This window comes from Chlamydotis macqueenii, chromosome 5, assembly GCF_036417535.1.
Source record: "Chlamydotis macqueenii isolate bChlMac1 chromosome 5, bChlMac1.mat, whole genome shotgun sequence".
In the NCBI taxonomy this organism is placed as follows: domain Eukaryota; kingdom Metazoa; phylum Chordata; class Aves; order Otidiformes; family Otididae; genus Chlamydotis; species Chlamydotis macqueenii.
The window spans coordinates 53,696,886-53,722,442 of record NC_141560.1 but is presented as its reverse complement, the minus strand read 5'-3'; the positions used below and the strand labels follow the sequence as shown (position 1 = coordinate 53,722,442).

General features: G+C 40.3%; 1 protein-coding gene across 2 annotated transcripts in view; it reads left to right on the top strand.

Moving 5' to 3' along the window:
• Positions 1-25,557, top strand: part of LRRC56 (leucine rich repeat containing 56) — a 69,345-nt gene that overhangs the window by 27,552 nt on the left and 16,236 nt on the right. For both annotated transcript variants that reach the window (XM_086748810.1, XM_086748811.1), the window contains 3 exons: positions 4,744-4,804; positions 24,060-24,156; positions 24,547-24,744. In XM_086748810.1, coding sequence (XP_086604936.1) covers positions 4,744-4,804; positions 24,060-24,156; positions 24,547-24,744 — 356 coding nt within the window. The remainder of the gene's footprint in view (positions 1-4,743; positions 4,805-24,059; positions 24,157-24,546; positions 24,745-25,557) is intronic.

The following is a 25,557-nucleotide window of genomic DNA, read 5'->3' as shown; positions in this document are numbered from 1 at the left end:
GGCTTGGGCAGGCTCTCCGGGAGTCACAAGTAGGCACTGAGGCAGTGAGCTTATGTTAAACCCTGCAGTGATGTGTTTGTTGGAGTTCTTATCTTGGGTAGCTAGACTGCAGCTAGCTTGGATTTGCCTGCAAGTGCTCCAGTCTTATCTTCAGTTGCGTTGCCCAATTCACCCCAGGAATGTGCAAAAAAATGCATATTTAGGACAGGTGTGGAAAGAACATCAAGGTGATATATCTTACTTGATCAAACACAGCTTAAGTGAATTAAATAGCCTGTTTAATTTGTGTATCAGGTTGCTCCTTAGAAGAGTGCAGCCTGTGTTCACATGAGGTTTGTACTGTAGAATGTACAAAACACGTAGGTTGCCTTATGCCAACACAGGGATTTGTCAGTAATTTCTTTTGTGTACGCTTTTCACTAGTCCGTATTCCAGAAGGCGTAAGAAGTCAAGCCATGATGATTTTTTGTTAACAGTAGAAAAACAAGATATATGATGCTACCTAAAGAATACATCATAATGTAAACAACAAGTGTTGTGTTGTAGCTTGTAGAATATAATAAAACCAGCATCTTGCCTGTTTTCTCCTTACTCCTAGCCAGTTATCTGTAAGTCACCTGCTGTGCCAAGGCAACTCAGAAAGACATCTGCATCACTACTCTGCTTGTGAAGTGCAGCACTTGAGGCAATGTTGTTGAGCATGCATGTGTCGCTTTTATTCACCTACTTTACACTTTGATTTCTTTCTGCTCTGCATTTAGTTTTGTTCCACTGGATAGTACAGTAGAATAGTTTAACACTAGTATGTTATTGGTGGTTAGTAATTTCAGAGTCGTATAACAAAAAGGGTGCTTAGTGAGTGGGAATCGTAGACAGACGAGATAACATTGCTCACCATTCTGGATTCTCAGCCTTGTACTGCAGTCATCAGAATTTTTTTTAATCATTCCCATTTTTAAAAATCAAAATTATGCAGTATGAAGGCAGTTTCAGGATGAGGAATATATTGTTTGTACTTTTAAAGTAAATATTAGAAATCAATATTGTTGATATTTTAGAGTATTTTTATGTTAATATAAGAATAAATTGTGTCCTTGCTCGCAGGAAAGATGCCATGAGGGTTAAAATTAAGAAAATTAGATGTATGTTGTTATATTTGGATAGATCTCTTGTTTTGTCATCTTACAATTTTCTCTTCTTAACTTAATCTTCCAGTCTCTAATCTGTATATAAGGAATTGGGAGTATAAGAACCAGCAAAATCAAATGGACAATGAATTCTTAGCACCAAAAAACAATTACATATATAATATAAAACTTAAAGGAGGAAAGAGCCTGTGGAATTGGAGAAATATATTGCAAAAGTCTTGTTGGCAGAATTTTGCACCACTGCACAGAGTATGCTTTTATTTCAGCCTAGTAAACAGCACATTAGAGCTTAACACTCCACAAGTTCCCAGGGATAGATTGTGCCAAAGTACAACAAAATCTCTGAGATGGAGGATCAGGTTACAGTAATGAAATAGCCAGATGTGAAAATTGTATCATCAGCCTGTCACTCTGCCTCTTTGAATCCTTTAATAGTTGCTTTTTTCCTGAACCAACCATAAATGCATTCAGTGGAAAGATCTGTCTTGAGTAAGTCTCTCAGTTTCTCTTGAACTAGTCTTCTTGACTCCTCATTCAAATCTTCTGCTCAATACTCATTTAAAAAACCCATTTGCTTTGTAATGCCCTGCAATAGCCTTTGCTTGGTAACCCTTTAACCTCTCTGGTTGAATCCGTGGCAAGGCTATTACCCGCTGCTGTGCTGGGACTGGAGAAGATACTGCATCCTTCTTCTTCTTTCCTTTAACACTTCAGGGGAAGTAATTTAATCTCTCTGTGCTTCAGGTTTCTTATCAGAAGCATGATAGTATTTTTTTTTAATCTAGATTTTGATTTTTTTTCTGGGAGGGTAGTCTTAGTGCATGGATTATATCTGAGGAAGTCTTTGCTCAGTAGCTAGTATGACTGCTGTGAATAATTAACAGAGATCCTAGTATCTCCTCTGTCAGGATTCCAAATTATTTTGTTGCCATACTTTTTAAAGTTTGTTTGACGTGAGAAAGTATACACTGCAGGATGTGGATGGTGTGTTATAATTTGTACTACAATTTTTATGGATTATGGAAAATTATTAAAAAATAAGGCTAAAAAATTGCACAATGTCTTTTGAATTTTTAATTCTAAAGAGCTTTGCCAAGACATGAAGTTAAATATTTGCAGTATAGCATGAAGAGCAATATGTGTGTTATAATCACTCCCAAATAGCATTAGATATAGATAATGCTTCTACTAAAACATGATTTATTAAAATGTTTTTGCCATAAATGCTCTTGTTCTGTTTGGGGAAATGAGATGAACAACATGACCTCCTCTGTTTGCTTTTGAGATCCCACTCCCTTTTTCTTTTTTTTTTTTTTTTTGACTTCTTTATTTGTTTGGTTTTTTTCTTTTGATCCGTTGCAAAGAGATCAAATAATGTCCCTCTAGACACTGCTAAATCACCCTTGCCAGAGAGAGATTACTCAGAGGACTCATAAAAACATCTGCTGAGAACAGATTTTAATGTTTCAGCAATGATCCAATTTGTCTAATATTAGTAATACCTCTGCATGGTTGTATGTTATACTGGAGAATCCTCGCCAGCCATGGGTAAGCTCTGCTAGTGGGAATGGGTAAAAGTTTGCTGTTGTCAATAGCAAATCTTTCCTGGGACTTGAGCTTGTATACGAATATCCTGTAGCTTGGAGGGATTTGATCTATGATTTTGGTTCAGAGATACCGGTAGAAGCAACCAATTCTATTCTTGGGAACAGAAAAAAAAAAGCATTAATCAAAGTAATAACAACAGAATAGTGAGATTTTCATGGATATGAAACTTGTACAGTAATTTAATAGTAAACAATGGATCACATCCAGAAAATTAAAAGGAGAAGGCAATGCTTAGCAAAACATAAGTAGCATTTTGGGGACCTCTGAACTATAAAAGATGACGATGTGACATGCGAAGTTAAGTTTTTGTTGTTTGACTCAAAATTACATTTTGAAGAAGTGTTACTTATCTGTGTATCTGTGCTGGTTTTGTGTAGTGGACAGGGCTACAGTGGCAGCTTCTGTGAGAAGCTGATAGAAGTTTTTTCCCCTTTGTCCGGTGGACCTGGCAGGGTGTAGGGTTGACCTGCTGCTGGACAAGGCCAAGCTAATTGGTGACAGCGATAATGCCTCTGTGATAACATATTTAAGATTCCATTTAAGAAGGAGAAAATTCTAAAAGAAAAAAAAAGAGTGAAGAAGCAGAAGCAGGGGCAGAGAGGGGGAGGTGCGAGCCTTGTGGGCCTTGCAGCCCCCACCCTCTCGCCTCCCGCCGGGCAGCCGCCTGGGCCCAACTCAGCCCGGCCTGGCTGCAAGAAGTGGAGAGGAGATGAGATGTGAAGAGAACCTAAGAGGCGTCTGCCTGAGCCGATTGTGAATAATTTCTTGAGAGAGGAACGGCTGCAGACACCAAGGTCAGTGAAGAAGGAGGGGCAGGAGTAATGCTGCTCCTGGCCAGAATTCCCCTGCAGCCTGTGGTGCAGCCCATGGTGAGGCAGGCTGTCCCCCTGCAGCCCATGGAGGTCCACGGAGGAGCAGAGATCCACATGCAGCCCTTGGAGGACCCCACATCGGGGGAGGTGGATGCCTGAAGGAGGCTGAGGCCTGTGCAGGGCCTGCTCTGGGGCAGCTGTTCTGGAGGGACTGCACCCCGTGGAAGAGATGACCCCTGCCAGAGCAGTTTCATGAAGGACTGTAGCGCAAGGGACACCACGCTGGAGCAGAGGAGGAATGTGAGGAGTTCTTCCCCTGAGGAGGAAGCAGCGGTGGAAAACAACATGTGATCAGCTGACTGCAAACCCCATTCCCTATTCCCTCCCTGTGTCGCTCAGGGTGGGGAAGGAGGTAGAGATAATTTGAAATTAAGTTAAGCCTGGGAAGAGGGAGGGGTGGGGGAAGTTTTTTTTTGATCTCTTTCTCATTATCCTGCTGTGGTTTTATTAATAATAAATAAATAGTTTTCCCCAAGTCGAGCCTGTTTTGCCTGTAATGGTAACTTCAATGATCTCTCCCTGTCCTTATCTCAAACCTCGAGCTTTGTGTTGTATTTTCTCTCCTCTATTCTCTCGGAGGGTGGGGAGAGTGAGTGAAAAACTTTGTAGCTTGGTTCTGAGTGGGGCTAAACTATGACAGTATCCAATCACTACTTGCCATGAAATAAGTTAAAAACAGATTTAGGGGAGAAAAGGAAGAGCATTATGTAGAAATGTAATGCTATACTTTAAAGCATCTCTTACCTCTTTGGATTATCACTCAGTTAATAGTCAATAAGGGTTGGGAATCAGACCAAAGCAAACAGTCACCCATCAAGCCAGTTTCTGTTGTTGTCTGTCTGGAAAGGTGCTCTATCAGAATTGTCAGAAAGGAGTTCCAAAAATTATAATTGGGTAGTCAAACAGATAATACATTTATGTTGCAAAAATGCAAAGGTTGAAATATTTTTCGAATGAAATAATCTCACTAATTTTCTTAGAAAAGATCCAGCACAGATCTGGCAGAAACAGGTAAGAAATGCATGTAAAATTAGATGCTTCAACTGATAATTGTCTAAAGTTTCCTTCACTCCACTCCTCGGTCTGCAAAGTGATTCTTTATTCTGACCCCACAGGTGCCTATCTACCTAATCTGAGAGAACTGAAGTTGAACAATAGCTTGCTTGTGTCTGTGAGGTAAGAAATGAATGATAACTGAAATAAACATAAAGAATAACAACTCTCAATTTTATTTAAGTGATAAAATCTTTATTTGTGCTGCTTTCATTTCTTCCATTTCCCCATGCCATGATAATGGATTAGGTCATGAATATATGCTCCGCAACCACAGAAGTTTAAGGACAGCACCTGAGCTGGAATAAATCAGTGTAGCTGCAATGATGCCGATGAATTAGCTCCAGTTTGCCACAAGGGGAGTTTATGCCGTGCTGAAATCCATGGAAATTTGTTGCAAATTTGAAAGGAGCTACAAATTTGCCTCTTATCTATGTCTAGGTGCTTGGATTTGAGAGTGTTTCAGCCTTTGGGCTTTTATTGTGCACAGTAGCCTGTTCTATACAGGTCAGACCAGTTCCTCAGCTGATGAAAATCACTTTGGCTTTATTGAAGTCAATGAAGATGGGATTATGAGACCTGCTATGAAGACTGCATGTCCCTAGCTTGTAGAAGTGAAAGTCATCGCAATGAGGAGGCAGAGCTGTCTTCTCTTTCCTGTGCTGATATCTGTATTACCCTTGGTAGTTAATGCACAATGGAAAAGTGCAGTTCGTATCAGTAAACAGCTGTGTAAAAGGCCATCTTTATGTTAACCGTGACTGCTCTCTGGCTTTGTATGGCTATCTGCTATATTTGTAGGGGAAAAAAATAGTCATTTTGCTAATTCTTGTTAAAGAGAATATGATCTGGTTGAAGATGTCCCTGCTCCTTGCAGGGGGGTTGGACTAGATGACCTTTAAAGGTCCCTTCCAACCCAAACTATTCTATGATGCTATGTTCCTTGATGGGAAACGGCAATAAATTCTTTGTCTCATGCATCGTCACTAAAGTAGCTAATGAACTTCAGTCATCACACTTGGATCTTATTTTCCCTTGTTCTGGTGATGAGATGAAGTATTTGCAGTCTAAATATTTTTTTCCACTTTCTAGTCCATATCATGGAAAAGTGGTGATTCTACATTGCTGCAATTATTTTAATGGCAACCAACCACTGTCATAAGCATGAAATTGCTCCATTATTGCAATGGAGGAGTAAGTAGTGGGTAAAAAAAATTGTATTTTTTGCAATATCAAAAGACATTTTCTTATATTAAAAAGAAAAAAAAAATTAAAGTAGGGTTTTTATTTGGTCAAAAATCCATATTATCTTAAAATATGTCAATGGAAAATGATTTCACAAGTTCTGTTGAATACAGGAGGCAGTACAGGAAAAGCAAACTGTTTAGTTTATTTGACTAATGGCTTTAGTAGGATTTTGCACATCCCTTTGTATTCTGAGACTCTAGCTTCTGTCATTAAGTTTTGGCAAACCTTTTTCTATGACCTGACATCCTTGTGGTCCTAGATACAGGTAAAGTTTGGTCTGAAGTTGAGTTTTGATTTGATCAACCGTAACGTAAATATGTTTTGATTTGGATATCAGGTCTAATATTGTGATGCTCCCCAGGCACACAAACTCCAGGAGAAGGTACACACTCCTCCCTTAAATACGTGTGCTTTTGTGTGCCAGTTAAATGCATTTGTTGGGGAACAGGTAAAGGAAGAAGAGGACTGTTAGCTCTCCCAGACCAGAACTCGGTCAGTAAAGTGCAGCAGTAGCTTTCCTTTATTAATTCCCATCTTTGACAATCTGTCATTGATAAACACAGATCATTTAAGGGCACAGCCCATGCAAGCACAGCCTGAGTACTTGAACTTTATTTTCGAATGTCTGCATCATGTCAATTTAATGCCCATTAAAGCAACATTGCCCTCATGGTCGTACTGATGTCTGCTATAGCTAATGTAACATAGCTGCTTCCATTCTAGGGAGCCCTTGCCATTTACTCAAAAATGTTTAGAAATCTTATTTCTGAATCAAACTTGTTGATGTTTGAATTGTATCCAAAAAGTTATTATTTTGTTTTATTCAACCAAACCCTTGCAACTGAGGTTTTTGGGGACGATAGAAAAAATGTTCTTCTTTCTCTCTGAAAGTAATTCCCACAGACTTTCTCAGCCATAAGGTCAAAATCATTGTGGTTGTAATTTGAAAATGGGCAGCAGATAACAGGAAATGTCTCGTAAGGACAGACTGGAAGATTGGTTTGTGTACTGAAAAGAAGGTAAGGACAGAAAAACAAGCAATGGATGGAGGGTATTTCATATATACTTCGGAGGTTAAAAGCAGACATTCTTTTAATGCTGTATGATGTGAAAAAATCTATTATGGTGAATCATTATGAAAAAAAAGACTGTCCGTGTGTATGCATGAGTGGCTAATAAGATGGGAAACTTTCCTTTTGTCCCTTTATTTTTGTTCAGTTCTGTCTTGCAGAGTAGAATTTCTCGATTATTTTAGAATTAAATGGAATTAAACGCCTTTTTTTTCAGTTTGAAAATGGAGGAAGAATTCTCTTGATAGTAAAATGTTTATAGGGAGATATCAAAGTAAGGATTTATGATCCTGACTTTAGTCACTGATTATTTTTTTTTAAGCATTTACTCCTGTCAGCCTCACATAGGAACTTAAGTTGTGAGGATGCTGAGGTGTGCGTTGGCATTCGCCATTCGATAGAAACCAGAGGGCTATTCTGACAGTAGAGGAATCAAGGTATTCATGTATTACAATTTTCTATGGGAGAGCAAAGCTTGCTAGGTCAGTGAGTTTGAATATTGGCTTTTCCTGGTAGTTCCTGAAGGAGTTCTCATTCCTTTGATAGGGAATGTGGTTGAGCTACTTAAGCTGTAAATTCATGGTCCGTCCCCAACCCTCCTAAAACTTGCGTTACTTTTGAACACTTGAAACTTTGAAAGGCTATATATAAGTGCAGGATATCATTATCAACTACTGAATTTAATCCATAAGTAAAATATATATCCAAGTTAATTTGCAGATAATCCATCTTGGCAGCTGAAAGATAATTTCTTTTCTGGCTGTTTCTGGGTTTTAGTTTTCTACGGGCCCTTTGCTAAAGAGGAATGGCTCTGGAAAATCCAGTGTACTGTGGGAAGAAATTTGTTCAGACTGTTGTTAATTTTCTGAATCGCACTAATTTTGTGAGGTCCTTTTTCAGTGGCCTTTGCCCATCTGCTAGCAGCTAAGAAATTCTAGATTTATGAACTGATAATTGAGGATGAAATGTGGAGCCTATTCTGAAGAATGCCTGTTAAAAACTGACTTTTTTTTTTTAATGACACACGGTCCTCGTCTTTGTAATGTTTCTAGTAAAAGAACTGTATTTCAAGGCCAATGAATTACTACTTCTGCTTTGGCATGTAGCCTGTGTATTTTTTATCAGATTGCTTTTATTCTCAATTCAGGGATGAATGAAAAGATCTGTTTAAAAATGTTAGATAAATATCTTTATGAAAGGGCTTTTAAATCAGATAGAGGAATCTCAGGAATTGGTTCCCATAAGTTTTTAGCAGAAGCTGTTTCACCAGATGAAGTTCATTTCCTCCCATTCAGCTCTACACATTGTAGCCAGCAGAAGACTGATCTGCTCCCAGGGCTGCTTAAGCAATCGCTTGTAGCAGACAAAGGTTATTAAGTAAGGTGAAATATAGAGATTGCAGAATATGCGGACAAAAGTAAGTATGAGGTATATAGGGAAAGGAAAGCAGATTTCCTTCATCCAGACAGGGTTAACATTTCTTTGCTGCTTTCTGCATTACCTGCACTTCTCAAGTTGCTGTTGCCCTATTGCAGAAGAGTGCCCCAGAACAAGAGGACAGTAATCCTAGTCCCTTTGGGTGAGTAAAGTTGTCATGGGAGAGTGAAAATGAGACAGCTGTCCTGAAGGTTCAAATGAGCAAGGTGCAGAGTACATTCAGATTCACCGATTCTCATGCTTTTATGAGCCTGAGGATAGATTAATTGTTTTTTAACACTAGCTCCTGGGGACAAGACTGACTACACAGAAATCTTTGCACTCGCTTTTTTTAAATTTTCAAGCCTTCTTGACTCTGAAAAAATAGCTGAAAATGTGAGCCAAGTGATTTAAGTAAGGATTTTGCTGTTCATTTCATTACTTTAAGAAACTGGAGCCAAGCTAATTCTTTCTTAATTGAGGGCAAGGGCTTTAAACTAATGTTTTCTGGTGTTTTTGAGATCTGAATGAGGATCTTCAGGAATTTGAACTTAGCAATATTACTCCTTGGTACTTATCCAACAAAGAGTTTAAGCAAATGCTCACCTCTTAAAGTCACAATGTTGACCAGTCAAACTGCTCGCAAGCTGAAAATTGAACATTAGTCCAAGTGCTTTGCTGGATCTGGACCAAGTTTCACCATCTTGTATAAGACTGAGCCGTGACACTGATCAGCCCAAAATTTAATATATTGCTGATAGTATGTGTCTAAGCATCCACTATTTGCTGGATTGTTATCTCTCAAACAGAAGACATTTAGGGGCGTCATTCCTTTAAATTTGGTTTTTTCCTTGTCATTTTTACTTATTCTTTTCCTTGCTCTTTTTTTTTTTCTCCAGTTTGCTTTTTCTTCTGCCTGTCTAATTTTCTTCTGCATTTCTAATTTTTTTGCAGTTACTGGATTACTATGTCTGATCTATGTAGCATAGATCAGACATAGTATGGCATATAAATGCAGTGAGTTTTGTGCAACAAGGATCAGCATTGCTTTTATGATAGATAAAATCCCAAAATATTTTCTAAAATCAATTCAGTTACTTAGTTTTCATTAAAGATGCAAATGTTTGTCAACAGATGGTTTATTTGTATTACAGTAGTTGCTTACAGTGTTTAATGTGGGATCAGGGTGCTCTTGCTCTACGTTGTACTTACCCATGCAGTCAGACAACCACTGCTCTGATTTGGTCTGATGTGAATCTCTTCATGTCCGTATTTCAGTGCCCAGAGTGTCACTGTTGGCTTTGATGTTTGCTTTTCTGAATGGGGAAAGCATTTAATTCAAATACAAGCCAGTTTCTTTAGGAAGTGTTTCTGTTGTTTCCTTTGTGTAGCCAGCCTGAAAGTCCTTCAGTGGTTGAGGTTGCTATGAAGTCTATCTTAAGAACATATTCTCTGAGGACTTTGGGTGCTTGCCAGGAGCTAGGTAAACATTTGAGTTCAATCTTAATCTCTGTATTAATGCCTACGGATCCCTGGGACTATTACAAATCTTGGCAAAATTGCTGTGTCCTCATGTTTTATTTAGCGTTGACTGTTTTAAGGATATTCATAGTGTTGATAAAAAGAATGATTTTAGGACAGACATGCAGATACTTTTAGTGAAGTGGATTATTTTCAGTAAAGCACAATCAACCTGTCTGCATTAGGCCCTAGAGAAGTCTGATTGCTGTAACCATTCATCAGTTCTGGGTAGACTTCTCTGACATACCTAGCTCTCCCTTGACTGTACAGGTAAGGTAATGCTTCTGTCTTTTCTTCATTTGATTTCACCAGGTCAGGTGCTCAAAGTAGAGAGTGTGAATGTCTTTATGACATTAGATATCAAGGAGTCTGATGGGCTGATACACCAGCAAGGGAAGCTGAATTTGTTTTCTGTAGAAATGCACTGTTGCAGTTCTGGAGCTCAGGCTTCAGTCTGCAGCCAGCATGGAGGACATCAAAACAAGTTTGTGGCCTTGCAGCATCTTTCCATCATTCTTGCCTTCAGCACTATGTTTTATGCAACCTTCCCTAGCTGAAGCTCCCATGCCACCTATTCCAAGCTGTCAGGTACAGAGCACACCTGTAAGGAACAGGGTTATGAGGCAGATCCTACCATTGCAGCTCCAAGTTTAAAAGTCTCTTGATCATGACCGGGTCAGTGGAGAGGATCTAGTGCTCTGTCTCATCTTAGAGCAGAAAGAATCTGCTGTCATTGTCATCTGAGCAGTTCCACAGAGGTAGGTTTCTTCCCCCAGGGGCACCTCTATCATGTTTCTATTTTGTGATTCGAGCTGCAGTACAGTACAGGGCATGAAACCGTAAGAGAATCATCAGAGACCACAACACTGCAGCGTGAACATGGCTAGTGAAATAGCAAAGTAAATAAATAATAGGTAATAAGTGCAGCAAGTCTGCCAGTAAACACCTGCAAGGTAAGGTAAGCCCATCATTTAATAAATAGTTTTGCCCCTTCTCTACCAACCATCTGAATAGACACACCACTTTGGGTATATTGGCTAAAAAGTGGCCTTTCCTTTCAGGATGTTGTCCTGTGCCATGCACCCACCTGAAATGAGATTTCAGCTTCTCTTTACTGCTGCCTCAGCTACTACATTGCTAACGTAGTTCTGTTGAATACTTGAGCAGTAAATACCTCTGCTGGAGCCTGGGTTTGTTGACATGAAGCCCTCAGTCCTTTTCCATATGTGATTTTCTCTGGTGTCCAGCTTCACTTGGTGTTGTCTAGCCAGGAGATGAGGCTCATGTCAAAACGAGCAGTACCTGAGCTGCAGATGTGCTGACACTACGCTGTGTTCCAGGGGGTCAGAGGACTAGAGGGGAGATGGTGGACACTTCTCAGCTTTTCCCTTCTTGTGAGAAGGTCCAAGGATAAAGATATCCTGCCTTCCATCTCTGGCATTTGAGGGTAAATTGTTTGGTCCCATGGGAAGAATCCAGCCTGTTCTGGCTTACATACTCTGGGTAGCTACTATAATATGATAAATAAAAACATTGGTAATAACTAGCTGATTTCTGCCAGCAAGTAAGTACTTACATGGCTGGCTATTAGGGTTTGCAGGTGCTCTGTTTCAACTGTCAGTGTCAGGGATCACTTATGAAAATTTACACCTAAAGGTTCATTTTAGTCAGTGATGAGAAAGAATTGTTATAATCATCATCTGAGAAAACCCAAAGAACTGGGTTGGGAAGCAGTAGTAATTAGATCTTTGGCAGTGGAGCTATCCAGCTGTGGAAGCATTGTCTTCATGGAAATAGGTAGGAAAATAATTTCAGCATTTGTTTAATGGGTTTGTAGGTTGTTTTGATTCTCTCCTCCAAGACAGTTGCTTGTCTGCAACTTCTTTGGGATTTTTATTGAAAATAATTATATTCAGTAGAAAATTGTGTTCTTGGAAGGCAATGTAAGTGCTGATTTTAAAAAAGGGGAGGGAGTCAGGTTGAAGGGGAATTAAGTTATGTAGTTGTATTCATCAGTTGATAACTGCCAAGCAATATGAATAAGCAATGAAGAAATAAATAGAATTTCAGTGTACAATCAGTTTTTGTAATCTAATTTCTATAAAATATTCATGCCAGAGTTGATTTAGTTATTCTTCTTTTCTGTGGACACATGACTACACACAAAGGACCTGTTGCTATTTTTCCCCTAAAATATATGCACATTTCTTTTTCTCTAGCTTTATTTCTGATTTGCTGTTCGGCAATGTTTTATCCTTCTGTGCTGAGATCTTTACAGGGTGCATCAGGTCTCTCAGAGTCGGATCAATACCTGCAAAAAGAAATACAGAAATGCTTTCGTGTTTTAGGAGGTGAAGTTTGTGATCCCATCAGCAGGTATAATGCACGCACATTCTTCACCCTTTGCCTTAAGCTGCACTGTGTGTTCTTCTCATGGAGGTGAGAACCTGAACACAAAGGTCTGATAATGAAACCTATCACCCACTTCTGGTAATGGAAGTTTTATGGATTGCGTGTTTGAAAGACCATTTATGGCATCTCGTGGTTTGAACTTCATCAGCCTCACAGTCCTACCATTCCACTTTCTATTGCTTCATCTCACCATAGGCAAGAACTTAGAGGTTTGGTTTACTCTGCTTATTGTTATTTAGTTTATCTTGCCCTTATTTATAATTATAATAATTATCCCTATTAAGGTCCCACGGACTTTTTTTTAAGTTGTTGCTCTCAGCGTCCCAAGGTAAACCCAGTTGTAAAATGTAAATTTTGTTCCTTAAGAACTTCTTAAAGAAAAAAAAAGTTTTATTGCCACTTGTTCAGTTTTGACTCTAGATATAGTAAGAATCAGCAGCATAAATTTTATCCTTTATAAAATAAACACATTAAAATATGGTTACTAAATCATACTGGGCAATTTAAAAAATATTTGAAAATGTGCTTATTTGTATAATGAGTCTCATTTTTTCATTCTTACGAGTTTAAACAATACAGCCACCATTGTCGAAAGGACCTTCTGTAAAGTTCATCTATGTGAATAAGCAAATTCTGTGTATTTTGAGTATTTACTCTAATCTGCAATACGCAATGATTCTTCCCATTACTTTCAGGTAAAAGTGCTGTTTTTTTCTGAGTGGACTGGAGTTTTTTGTTTTCAAGAATCTCATTTTTTATTAAATAGTTTAGGTTAACTGGTATTTGCTTTTAAACTCACAAAGCATTATAATTAGCGGGAGTCATCTCTCTCTACCTTATACACTCATCAATATTAAATACCACTCACAGCCATCTTCACTGAGGTTTTCTTCCTTGTTGCATTCCCTAGCTAACATAATGGTGCAGAAGAAACATTCGTCTCAACACAGTTTGAAGGAAAACTGTGTATCTATATGTTCGTGTCTTGTGAAATACAGTTATTTCATTTCCTACCATCGGTACTTAACAGTGATACCAGCTTGTTTGTACGAGGTATTTGAGTTAGCTCATGTAAATATTGTTAGGTGTGTCAATTTGGAAACCTTTGTTTTCACTGGAGAGATACAGGGAGCCACTGAAATTCATGGTGTGAATGTCCACTTCTATCGTACCAAATCTGAAGTGAACATTAGAGGCTGAGACAGTGTCGTAGTTCAGCCCCGATCGGACCAGACTACGCAGTCTCTCTCTCACTCCCCCCACCCTCCGAGAGAACAGGGAGAGAAAATATAAGTAAAAACGGCTCGAGGTTTGAGATAAGGACAGGGAGAAATCCTTAAAGTTACCGTCACGGGCAAAACAGACTCGACTTGGGGAAAACTATTCATTTATTACTACAAACAGCAGGATAATGAGACAGAGAACAAGATAACCTCCCTCCACCCCTCCCTCTTCCCAAGCTTAACATTATCTCTACTACCTTCCCCTCCCGAGCGGCACAGGGGGGAAGAGGGAATGGGGGTTGCAGTCAGTTCATCATATGTTGTTTTACGCCGCTGCTTCATGGTCGGGGGAAGAACTCCTCACATTCCTCCCCTGCTCCATTGTGGGGTCCCTCCCACGGGCCACAGTCCTTCGTGGAACTGCTCCGGCGTGGGTCATCTCTTCCACGGAGTTCAGTCTCTCCAGAACAGCTGTCCCAGCGGGCCCTCCACGGGCCACAGCTGCCTTCAGGCATCCACCTCCCCCGGTATGGGGTCCTTCACGGGCTCCAAGTGGATCTCTGCCCCTCCGTGGACCTCCATGGGCTGCAGGGGGACAACCTGCTCCACCATGGTCGTCACCACAGGCTGCAGGGGAATCTTGGCCAGGAGCCACATTACTCCTCCCCCTCCTTCTGAACTGACCTTGGCGTCTGCAGCCGTTCCTCACAACAGGCTGGTAGATGTCTCTCAGGATCTTTTTTTTACATCTTACTCACTTCTCATCTCCTCTCCACTTCTTGCAGCTGGGCTGGACCGAGTCGGGCCCAGTCGGCTGCCTGGCGAGAGGCCAGAGGGTGAGGCCTGCAAGGCCCATGAGGCCTGCGCCTCCCCCTCTGCGCCTCTGCCCCCGCTCAGCTTCTTCACATCTTCTCTCCTCTTTTTCCTGTTTTCCCCTACTTAAATACGTTATCGCAGAGGCGTTATCACGGGACATTCTGCTACCAATTGGCTCGGCCTTGGCCAGCAGCGGGTCCGCCCTAGGCCCGGCCGAGTCCACTGAACAAAGGGGAGCAACTTCTAGCAGTTTCCTACAGAAGCTACCACCTTAGGCCCCCCCTCACTAACAAAACCAGAACAGACAGAAGAGAAATTTGGAGGAAATCAACTGGCATTTGCCAGCCATTTACAGGCCCAGGCTGTACCTGTACCTGTTTCTTGCCAGCTTCTGTATTTTTTCAGTTTTCTTATTGAATATATGCAAAGATAAAAAAAAGAAAGGAAGGAAAAGGTACAAAGAAGAAATAAGCGTTAGCCACAGGAGAAAATCATTAGTGTCACACAAACCTGCCAGATGTAAAGAATCTCAAGAGACTGCATTCCCACCACTGTGCATTCAGACTAAATCACTTTGAATTACATTTTCTCTCTAGGTTTTCGTATCAGCCCCTTTCTACAGTGTCTCATGCATTTATTTTCCAGTGGAAACTCTATAGCCATTACCATGACAAAAGCTGAATAGCAACTCACAGCTGATCAAATTCTTTAGTTCTGTCTGGTCAATTAATCTAGAATTCCAGTTTTTCTGGTACTCAGAAAAAGCGGGGTTGGGGGCTTTTTTTGTTGTATGTGTCTTAACACTACCAAGTCTGTCAGCTGATTTGGATCTTTTACAGAATTTTCCTTCTGCTTACTCTGCAGCACTAAAAGTTTCAAGCATTGATTTCAAAGGATGAGATCTGTATTAAATCAAAGTTGCACTATATCTGTCTTACTCTGCTAAAACTCAGACCTGGAACATACTGTGAAACAGGCACACAACATGTGGGAGACTGAGAAGTTATTCATGCACTAAATTTTAAAGTGCTGTAGGATTCATTCCTTCAATGTAAATAACTCATTCTGTAACCATAGTTTCATTATCCTTAATTTTTTTGTATGTAAATGAGAATGAACGATTGCCAAAGCTTTAGGAACTGTCAGTAGCTCTGGGGCTAAATTGAGGGGCAATGGATATGTGGGCGTGAGAGTTTTATTTTCTGTGTGTCTCAACTTTATCCTAGTTGAAAATTGACTTCCTGTGTAAGATGCAATGCACCTAGTGATATGCAGCACAGTGTGTTGGGTTTTCACAGCATCTCTGGGAAGAAGATCAAGGACAGGTCAAGATCAAGATGATCAAGGACAGGTTTTGGCCCACAGAACTGCACTTTGGTAACCCCTACTGCTTTCAAATTGTGGAAGCTGAGTTAAAGTAACTGGTCTCTCGTTGTTAAAACGCTACTAGTAACTAAGCTGACAAGCAGTTTGAATGATCAAGAGGAAATTAACACAAAATTACCTTATCCTTCCCACACATGCTTATCTTCCTGTGTTAGGGAATGGCTGTTCCTGACTCTGAGTACATCAACATTGATCAGGCCCATTATTGTGCTCTAGGTTTCTTGACAGCAACTAAAAATGAAAGCACTTGAAACTAAGGCTACATTTCTTGTGTATTAACTTTAGCAGAATTAAGCATCTTGATTAACTTAAGCATGATTGTGACTAGTTACAGAAGTTTGTGTATCAGCACTCAATTTCGTTTACAAATACCTCTCTCCTCTTGGTCTCAGCAAGGACTTTTGGATTAAATGAGGTATAATCCGACATGGAAAATAAAGCATTTGCAGGTAGCATAGCACTTAGTGTAATATTGCGATTGCTACAGTGAGTTCAGTGAGGCAATGAGAAGCAATAATGACAAGTGGAACTGTTGTAAGTCAGGAATGGCCCAGAGATGTTGGGATTGGGTTCTTCATCTGTTGTCATCTCCTGTCTCCATATGCCATCCTCACCTGCTGGCACTGGAGGGGGGGATCTCAGCCCCACTGAAGGCAGGGGGAGGTTTGGCACTGGTGTTAGTGGAGCAAGGATTTTTATGCAGTGTCTCTGGTTGAAGTATTGGTCACAGACGTGTCCATGGCAGAGCTCAAGTACTGTACCAGGACCACCAGTGTGGTCTCTGGCTACAGTCCTGGACAACAACCAAACTGCCTTGAACGATTTGTGGTTTTGACTGTGGTAGCCAGGTAGTCTCCTGTCCTTATTTTCAGGCTTTTGCTTTAGAGAAATTGCTGGCCAAAAGCACGTGGCTCTTTGATAATTGCAATTTGCTTTAGTGAGCCCAGGAAAGCTGGCTGTCACTTTGGCGTAACAAAGCTGAGAAGACAGAGTCCTGGGCTGGACAGAGTGTGAGACCCTGAATGCTCTCCCTGATTTACCCCTTGTGCAGCATGAGGGGAGTTGCATTTCCTCCCCAGAGATCCATTTTGCTGTCAGCGAAGTGTGCAGCAGAGATCCACAGGTAAAATAAGCAATATGCCAGACCTTTGCCCCTTTCCAAACTTGAAACTTAAATAAAAGCAACCAATCAGCCAAACCCCCTCCCCAGAATAAAATAGTTAAATGCTTTTGTTGGGAGAAATATTGGCAGTGGCATCAACACTGCAGCCCATTTGGAAAACAGCTGCTTATTAATGTGAAGGTTGCCGCAAAAAGATGGGACCACAGAGACACCCTACTGCAAAGACCTTTGGCAACAATAACTTTTCTTTCACACAGAAATTCTTCATTTGCATGTAAAAGGGAGTTATGAAAACAGAATTTCATAGACACAGTTGTTATTTAAAAAGACCTTTGGTAGATGTGTACTTTCTGTTCAGCCTAAAACACACTTGCCTTCCTCTGATGTGTTTAAGCTTACAAGTTGAAAATTGCCTAGCAAAGTCTATTTTTACTTAGTTTTTGAAGACTCCAACAACGTGTCCCAACAGGGTTGGGAACCTTTACTCTGAAAAAGTTCAGAAGGAAGAATGAGGCCAGAATATTAGCTGCTACATTTCCATGGCATTTCAGCCTAAAAGCAGGCTTCTGGCAGCAAGAGGTAGGACATGATTCTTGTTATGAACCTTGCACAAGGGAGCATGAGATGCTAAAGGCAACCTGCGCGCCATGGCTGTGTGAGGTGCAAGACAGAGCAGACCCAAGTCAATGGTTTTCAGCATATTGCTACCTGAATTTGGAAGAGTAAGTACAAAACCAACCAAGGCTGCAGTATTGCAAAGCAAGTAAGCTCCTCACATTCATACGACATTTGTGTGACTGCAAAAGGGCACTGCAAGGACATAAGGATGTGGCCTCAGTGCTGCTTGCAGATTTGGGGGCTGCGTCATGGATTTGATCAAGTACGAGCCACACATGCATACAATCAGTTTTACAATTTTGAATACTTCACAACTATTTGAGAGTACAATGAAACTATTATGTAAGCTTCCTATTAGAACATATGTTACTGATTTAAATAACATTCAGGCTTTAAAAGTTTTTGCTTCTGATGTCAGAATTATCTGTACAACCAAACCATTGTGTGCTGACATATGGACCGGATCATTGTTATCACAGTGTGGCTTGATAAATTCAACTTGATTTCTGTAGATCAGAGACAAGATTATTTTTTTCCTTTATTTTGTAAGACTGTAGTTTAGTCACTCTTTTAAAATCTAAATCTCTCCAATTACCAATGTGCTCACTTTCAGAGTGACCTTTAAAAATAAATAATATCTGCATCAATGGCTATTTTAGATGTATTGCTACTGAAGATTTGTTCAACAGATGCATGTGTACTTTGGGATACTGTTTGCAAGTTCAGTGGATTTAGTGTTTTATTTCTAGGTGAGTGATTCAAAACCAGCTTCCAAAAGAAACAGTGGTTTTCAAGCTGATGAATGTGTTCAGGGTTCTGCTATTGTAAGTGTTTACTGGGTAGCTTGAGCTCAGTGGAGCTAGTCAAGATTTATTGTGGTGAAACCAAGAGCAAGTTTTGGCTCTCAGGGTCTGGTCTCCGTCCAGTAAAATTTTGGCTGGAGTAACTCAATCCCTGAAGAACAAGGATGTTGGATTAATGGAAGAACACATTATTTCTCAGACTTGTTATTAGGTGTTGTAAGCCAAACTGTTCCCTGCTCGTGTGCTCTTCCTCCCAGTCTGAGGGAGTGATGACAAGATGGGAGCATCAAATTTCATGGGAAAAAATCCTAAATGGTCATGCACAAGTGGGGAGGGTGTTGCCAAGACCCTCACAGAAACACAGGGTTGTCTGATGAGTTCCCATACCTGCAGCAGTATCTGGAGATCGTTGGAACCCAGGTTTCAAACCCTTCAATTTATTAGTATTATTTTTAAAAATCAATTATAAATGCAATTTTGTGGGTTCAAGGTTAAACTAGTGGAGTCTATGTTGGTTTCTCGGCACTTTTGGATACTTACAACATGATTTGGTATTCAGTGTGTGTTCTGCAGGCAAGTGCGCAGGTGCGTGTGGAGTAATTGCTCTGGAGAACACTAGTTTGGCAACCTCAGAGGCTGTAATCCTCTGTTCATCACAACCAAAGATATGATGTACTCATTCCCACCCTGTGCTCTGCCTCTCTACTTCAAACCTGACATGCATGAACCATAGCAGAAGTGAGCAGGATATATCATTGCTTTGCCTATTAATTCCTTGCCCTTTCTGTAAAGATCCCGGCTTCCCTATCACTTGGAATTGAATTGTCCATTGTGTATATTTATGGGAGCTACATTTCCTCTGCAGTGTCCTCTGGTTCCTTCTATATGCTCTTTGTTTTTTGCATATTTTTGCTTATCACTGGGGTGCTCCTGTGTTGCATCATACGACCAACTGCCACCAGCTTTGTGCAATGTCTCATCTTTTTGCTATTTCAGCTGTCTAACTTCTCAATCATATTCTCTACCCTATTTTTGGAATAGACGCTGTCATTTTCTATACATTTATATCATGCCTAATACAGGAGGGTTCTGGTCTTTGACGTGTCTCATTAATTTTAGTATCAGTCAATTATTATTTTTGGAGGGTTGTTTTGTTACTCTACATGTATAATTATAGTGGATTTTATCTTCTACTACCCTGGTAAATTGCTGTTAAGAGTTTATTATTATATTAAAATGATTTACCCTGATAAATAACAATAACAATCAGAGTGCAGATTCCGATTAATTCAAATTCCTGTTAAAAAGTCACAAGATACATCTCCCTGGTTGGACTGATCTGACCCTCTGCACTGAACATCAATGCAAACATACCCGTGTGCACACTTGCATGCACATGGTGGTCATACGTGCTCACACGACTCCTCGCTTTGCTCTGACCCCCTCCAGGGTGGATGTGCCAGATGCAATAAAGCTGGAGGCACTCCCATCTCTTGCAAGCTCTTAAGTTCTCACCAGCCAGTATATTTCAGAAGTATTTTCAGAAATGGAGGGGGCATTGTTGGGAGCAGCTTGCTTTGAGTTACGTTGCTGTTTCACTTTACAGCAGCCGTGCTCTCGGGGGCAACTATCTGTGTAGTAATTAATGAAGGAGTTTTCTCTGATGCTGCAACGTGATTCACGCAGCTGCCAAAAGATTAGTTTGTTAGTTACCGAATGAAGTATTTGCAGATGTACTTTGCTGTGATAACATCTCTGACAGGAGATGACTCGTTACGGACACAGGAGTAAAGATCTGCAGGGCCAAAATGTGACTGCATGACCCAGAACTTTAGGCTCCTCCAGCAGCTAGCATGACCCCAGAATCAACAAGGGGAACTTTGTTCCTGGCTGTAACTTGCAGCGAAGTTCTGCAGTTGGGGCTGTGAGAAGGAAAAAGTTCTTTAGCCTCTTCTCCTCACTGCTGCCTGTCTATGGTAGCAGGGAAGGACAGACAGCAGTCACTTGCTTACCATCAGAGCTGGAGTGGTCTTCTTGCGGGGCAGCGGGCGAAGATACCGTGGCTTGCTAACTTACTTTCCTGAATTAGAGAGCAAAAGTGGGCCAAGTGATATGAAACAGTTCAACAAAGTTCATGCTTTCTTAGTATCTTGTTTCATGTGTCAGCCAACTTTAGCCTTGTAAGAAACCAGTTCCCATTAGCGTCTATGTTTTTTTTTTTCTTTTCTGAAGTGTTTGTATAAGCATTTTTTAAAAATGAGACCCTGTTTTCAAACACTGGGTTGCATTGCAAACACAAAGCAGTTCTGCCTTTTGCAAGTACCCAAGGCATGGGATATATAACCTAATTCCTTTGTCTGGAATACTAATACTAATCAACTCTTATTAGTATTAACCTTAAACATGCTATTCCTGACTTGCACCAAAGTTAGCTGTAGGAGAGTCAGAGCAGCAACCCATGAATCAGACTGGAACGGATTTGAGACTGTACACTTGGCAGTGTAAATTATGAAGAGTAAGGTAAGTAGGTTTTAGAAGTAATTTGAATTAGTGTCGTCTTCTGATGGTGTCTGCAGTAGGAGAACGATTGAAGACTCGTTAGCTAATAATTCATAGCGAATACGTGCTGTGCATGATTTAGCAGACAGTGTCAGCAGGGACTCACCCCGTTCGTGCGTGCTGGGTTTAGCCATAGCCAGCGCTGGAGCTGAAAACCATAACACACACAGGGAAATGTGATTTAACTCTGGGAGCCTTTGACCTCTGAGTAGGAGTAGGGGACTGCTTCTTCAAAATGCATGAAGTGATCAAGGTTTTAGCAGTAGAGAGGATAGCTGTTTCTTCTTGGGGCCTTCTGTAAAACAACTTGGAAATTAATCCATTGCTTTGTTTTGGCATCCTTTATATTGACAAAGAAATGTTAGGAACAAGCATATGACCAAAAGCTCCTTCTGTGGTAAAAGACCTTCAGTTAGGAAGTACAAGATAAAGAAAAAATAAAAGTAGAATTCATTAATTGTACCTTACTGTACCATATGTAAAATTATCAGGTTAGGATTGTCTTCAGTTTTGCTGACCTAATAAACAGAATGTCTATCAGAAACATTTGTTCTAATGATACAAAAATGAGAGTGACTGCTTTCCTTTACCTATGTTCAGTGGTTTACAGAAAAGAAAATTCTGCAGCAAAATTAGCCTGAAATTCAAAAAACTCATCAGTGCTTGAAGTGGGTCTTGAAATGAGCAATGTAATTCATTCACATTGCTCCTACTGCCATATTTGTTTTTATGGATGTGTTGGTCTTGGTTGATGGTAGGTTCTGCTTTTTTAATTTAATTTATTTTTTTCTTATTATAGGCACACAGCTTGCAAATCTAATAATAAATTTCTGTAAATATTAATTTAGGAGGCATCTGTTCCTTAAGGAAACCTTAGAACCGGTGTTTGTTTTATTTAGAAAATATGCACAACATAAATAGTTGGAAGATCTTCTGCAAGGCTGGGGACGTGATGTCATACAGGGGCATTACAATCCTTTAGGTTAAGCAAATCGGAATGAGTTCTTGGAAAGAAACGTGACAAACTTCCGTCTTTTTAGGGGCTTATCTATCTGGTCACAGTGACACAATGGCTAGTGTTCCCCATTGCCCTGATAGCTAAGCGACAAGGTAAAGTTAGTTTGCAGCAAGTTCACAGAAGGAACCGCATTGTTTATATATGAAGGGAATTTCTGTCTGTGCATGGCTTGCTTTATCCTTGTGTCTCAGTACTAGACAATATCAGTATGGGCAAGCTGCCTAGATGCGCAAAATTCAGTGGAGGAGTTGTGGTCTATGTCAGTTGAGGGTTTTCTCCGGTAAAGAGGAGTAGCCTTAGACAGAAAGAGATGTGTCATGTGACTGAGATTTTTCTGACTTGTTTTGTTCTGGTCACTAGGTCAGCTACACTGCTTGTACTTCAAATGCTATAAAACATTACCTAAAACCATTGTATGATGCATCATTGTGAGCTTACTCAAATCTTCAGCATCCAGGGAAGAGACGAGCAGAGGCACCCAATGCCTGGGGCCCCTGCAGTGGAAGAAGATGGATAAAGTGACATAGATAGATCTGAATGACGCCTGTGAACAAACCCTGCCCCACAAAGCAGAGGGGTGAAAATCCCCGCTTTCACCCTAGAAACTCATATTCAACACTGTATTTGGCAAATGGCAGAAGAGAGGCATCTAGGGATATTTTCCATGCATCCATCCTTTATGTAGCCTTTTGCGGTCTCCTCTCTCCTGACGTGGCCCTTCCCAAGTGTTCAGATGGTGGAGAAACAACAAAAACCGCAGACAAGCATACACCTGTCCCCACTTGTAAAAGTGCTCCTTCCTGACCTCTTGGGCTGGCTGGCTGTGCAGCATCCCTGATGCAGGCTATTTGACTGTAGCGATTTGTGCTGCAAAGCTGCATCAAAGCTGCAAGAGGTTCTCAGAGGACAATGCAAAACTGCTTTTTTTTCTCTGTGATCCATAAAGAGAAGGCATGAGTAAGACAACTGCTACCTTTATTCCAAGATCAGAAGGGACCCCATGACCATATTATTTTATCTTCTGCAATTTTCCCTAGACAGTGCATTAATTTATATATTATTCACGATAATGTATATTATTAAAATGGATATTATGAAAGGTAGCTAATACACAACTTTCAAGTCCAAGAATCTCTAGTTAAGAACTATTTTAGCTGTTTGGATGTGATCCTGAGCAACTGGCCCTGCTTCAGCATGGGGTTTGACAAGATGACCTCCAGGGGTCCCTTCAGACCTCAGCCACGGCTGTGATTCTGTGAACTCCCTGCTTACCTCTACCCGCTCTGATAAACTGTCCTTGTATTTAATTCCCCGCTGTTTAGTTCTCTATTATTCAGATAGTGTGGTATCACAGCTACAGTAGAGAGTTCTGAGCTTCTGGTTGGTTTGGGATCTGATGAAGTGTTGTATTTTGTTTATATTTGAGTAGTGGCTTTATGGAACTTAATGTTACCAAAGATGGAAGGTGGTTAAGCACCCAATTTGATCTACCACTGTATTTGCATTTTGCATTGTTTTGTATTGTGCACTGTTGCAGTGTCAGTGGGACATTACACATGCATGGAGTTTAGCGGGTCAGTATGTGTCTGTCTGGGTTAGGACCAGAAAGCTTGGAATTCATACAAGTGATCCCTTAATTGTACTTTTGAACTAAAGGGTAGGAAAATAGGATGGAAATGATTATAACTTTCTGCTGATTCAAAAAAAAATGTTATTTGGCAAGAGAGCTATTCCTTTCAACTGCAAAATCAGAAGGAAGGTAATTCCATAAGAGGACAGAGGGAGATGGCTGTTCAGTCAGCTCAGATATGTTAATTTGTGTTATTTGTGTAAAGCAAATGATGCCACCATAAGGAAACCTCACTTAATTCTTAGCAATTACCTGCAATTTATGACAGGATTACCATGATGTAGCTCTTGGAAGAATCTTAATCAAACTGAACTGGGGTGACATGTTGTCATTCAAGAGTAAAGATGCCTGTGAGAGAGAGAGGTAGAGAGACATAATTTTATTCTTCACCTTTGAAGGTGAACATTTTAAATTACTTTTCTTATTAAAAAGGTGAGATTTGAAGGAAGTAGCATGACTTAGTCTTAGGAAAAAGAAACAAAGTCTTGCATTCCTTCACCCATTCAAATAGAGCTTGAATTTTTTCTTTTGTAAGGGATCTTGGAACCACGTTGTCCCATCTCCATGTCCTGTGGATGGCTCGCTGTGGGCTCTCAGACTTAGATGGGATCTCTTCCTGCAGCTCTTTAAAAGTAAGTATAGATGTGTCCTGACAAATGACAATCTCAAAACTATCTTCAGTTGATACTCTGCTCTTTACTTGTGTTTGTTCTCTTCTCATTCTTTCTTTTTCTAAAGGACTTTGGTTGGATTCTCTGAATTGCATGTGTTAGTTTAAAAGACACTACAGTATTTTTTTTAAATGAGGTGTAACATTTAGTTCTGATCCTGAAGACGCCTAATGCAGCATGTTAATTTTTGCCCAATTAGCCATAGTTATTTAAGGTGAACAATGTTCACTTCCATGCTAATTTCATGCTGTGCCATGTAATATTGCAAATACTAGAAAACATTTTGCAAAGATGGAGTGTTACTTGTGCAAGCCTGTGGTTTGTATATTTATTTTGTTTAATTCTGCCTAGGAACTCTACATAGCCTATAACAATATCTCTGACCTGAGTCAGCTGACCTGGTTGGATCATCTTAAGGTTTTGGATCTGGAAGGGAACAATATTGAGGACATCAACCAGATGCAGTACCTGGGACTTTGTTGCCAGCTGAGCCACCTGACAGTGAAGGGCAACCTTATTTGCCTGAAGCCAAATGCAGAATCTGCAGAGGTGCGGACTTGGTTTGCACACATTGTTTTGATTTTTGGAAGTGCTTTTTCAGTTTGAGTTGGAAATGAGAAATGTTTCTGCACCTTCGTATTGTTTCATTCTGAGTGATGACATGGGATGCATTTCCCATCTTTCTGTTGATTCTTGTCCTCTTTTGGGTATTGTCTCTAAGATGAGCACAAATGAAATACAAGGAGTGCTAGTAAAGACTCAAGCCTGTTTCCTAGCAATGTGTTCCTTCTTACCTGTGAGAATGAGATTACACTATAAATCAGCTGTTCTGATCCATACAGCTGTTCTGTCTTCTCCCAGCTTGCAGTGCGAACAGGCATCTTAAAGGAAGACCAAGGAGAGCATGGACCTCAGCTGTATGGATCCTCCTACCCTGTAGGGACCTTGCAGCAGGTTAGAAAGTAGCCAGGATTTTTCTTACAAGATGTGCCAATTGCAATGTCTCAACTAGATATCTGTCTTTGTATTTCTTTTGGAGGCTCTCTGGTCCAACAGCACGTGCTCCAGAACAAGCACGCTCAAAAGTTGAACCCTCAGAAAAATTATGCTTGAGATAACTAGGAAAAGCTATATTGCAGAAACTGCTTGTTATCTTTTCTTCTGAAAGGTTAAAATGAAATTACCAAAAAGAACTTCAGCAAAAACTGAAGATCCAAAATACAGCAATTCACCTCTTACCTACTGAAATGATAAAATAATTTCTGTGGTGGTATTTTGTTGAGTGCATTAAGCCCTCTGTGTAACAGAAATGAAAACACAGTAATACATGATCTACTTTGGGTTTCAGGGCACTTAACAAGA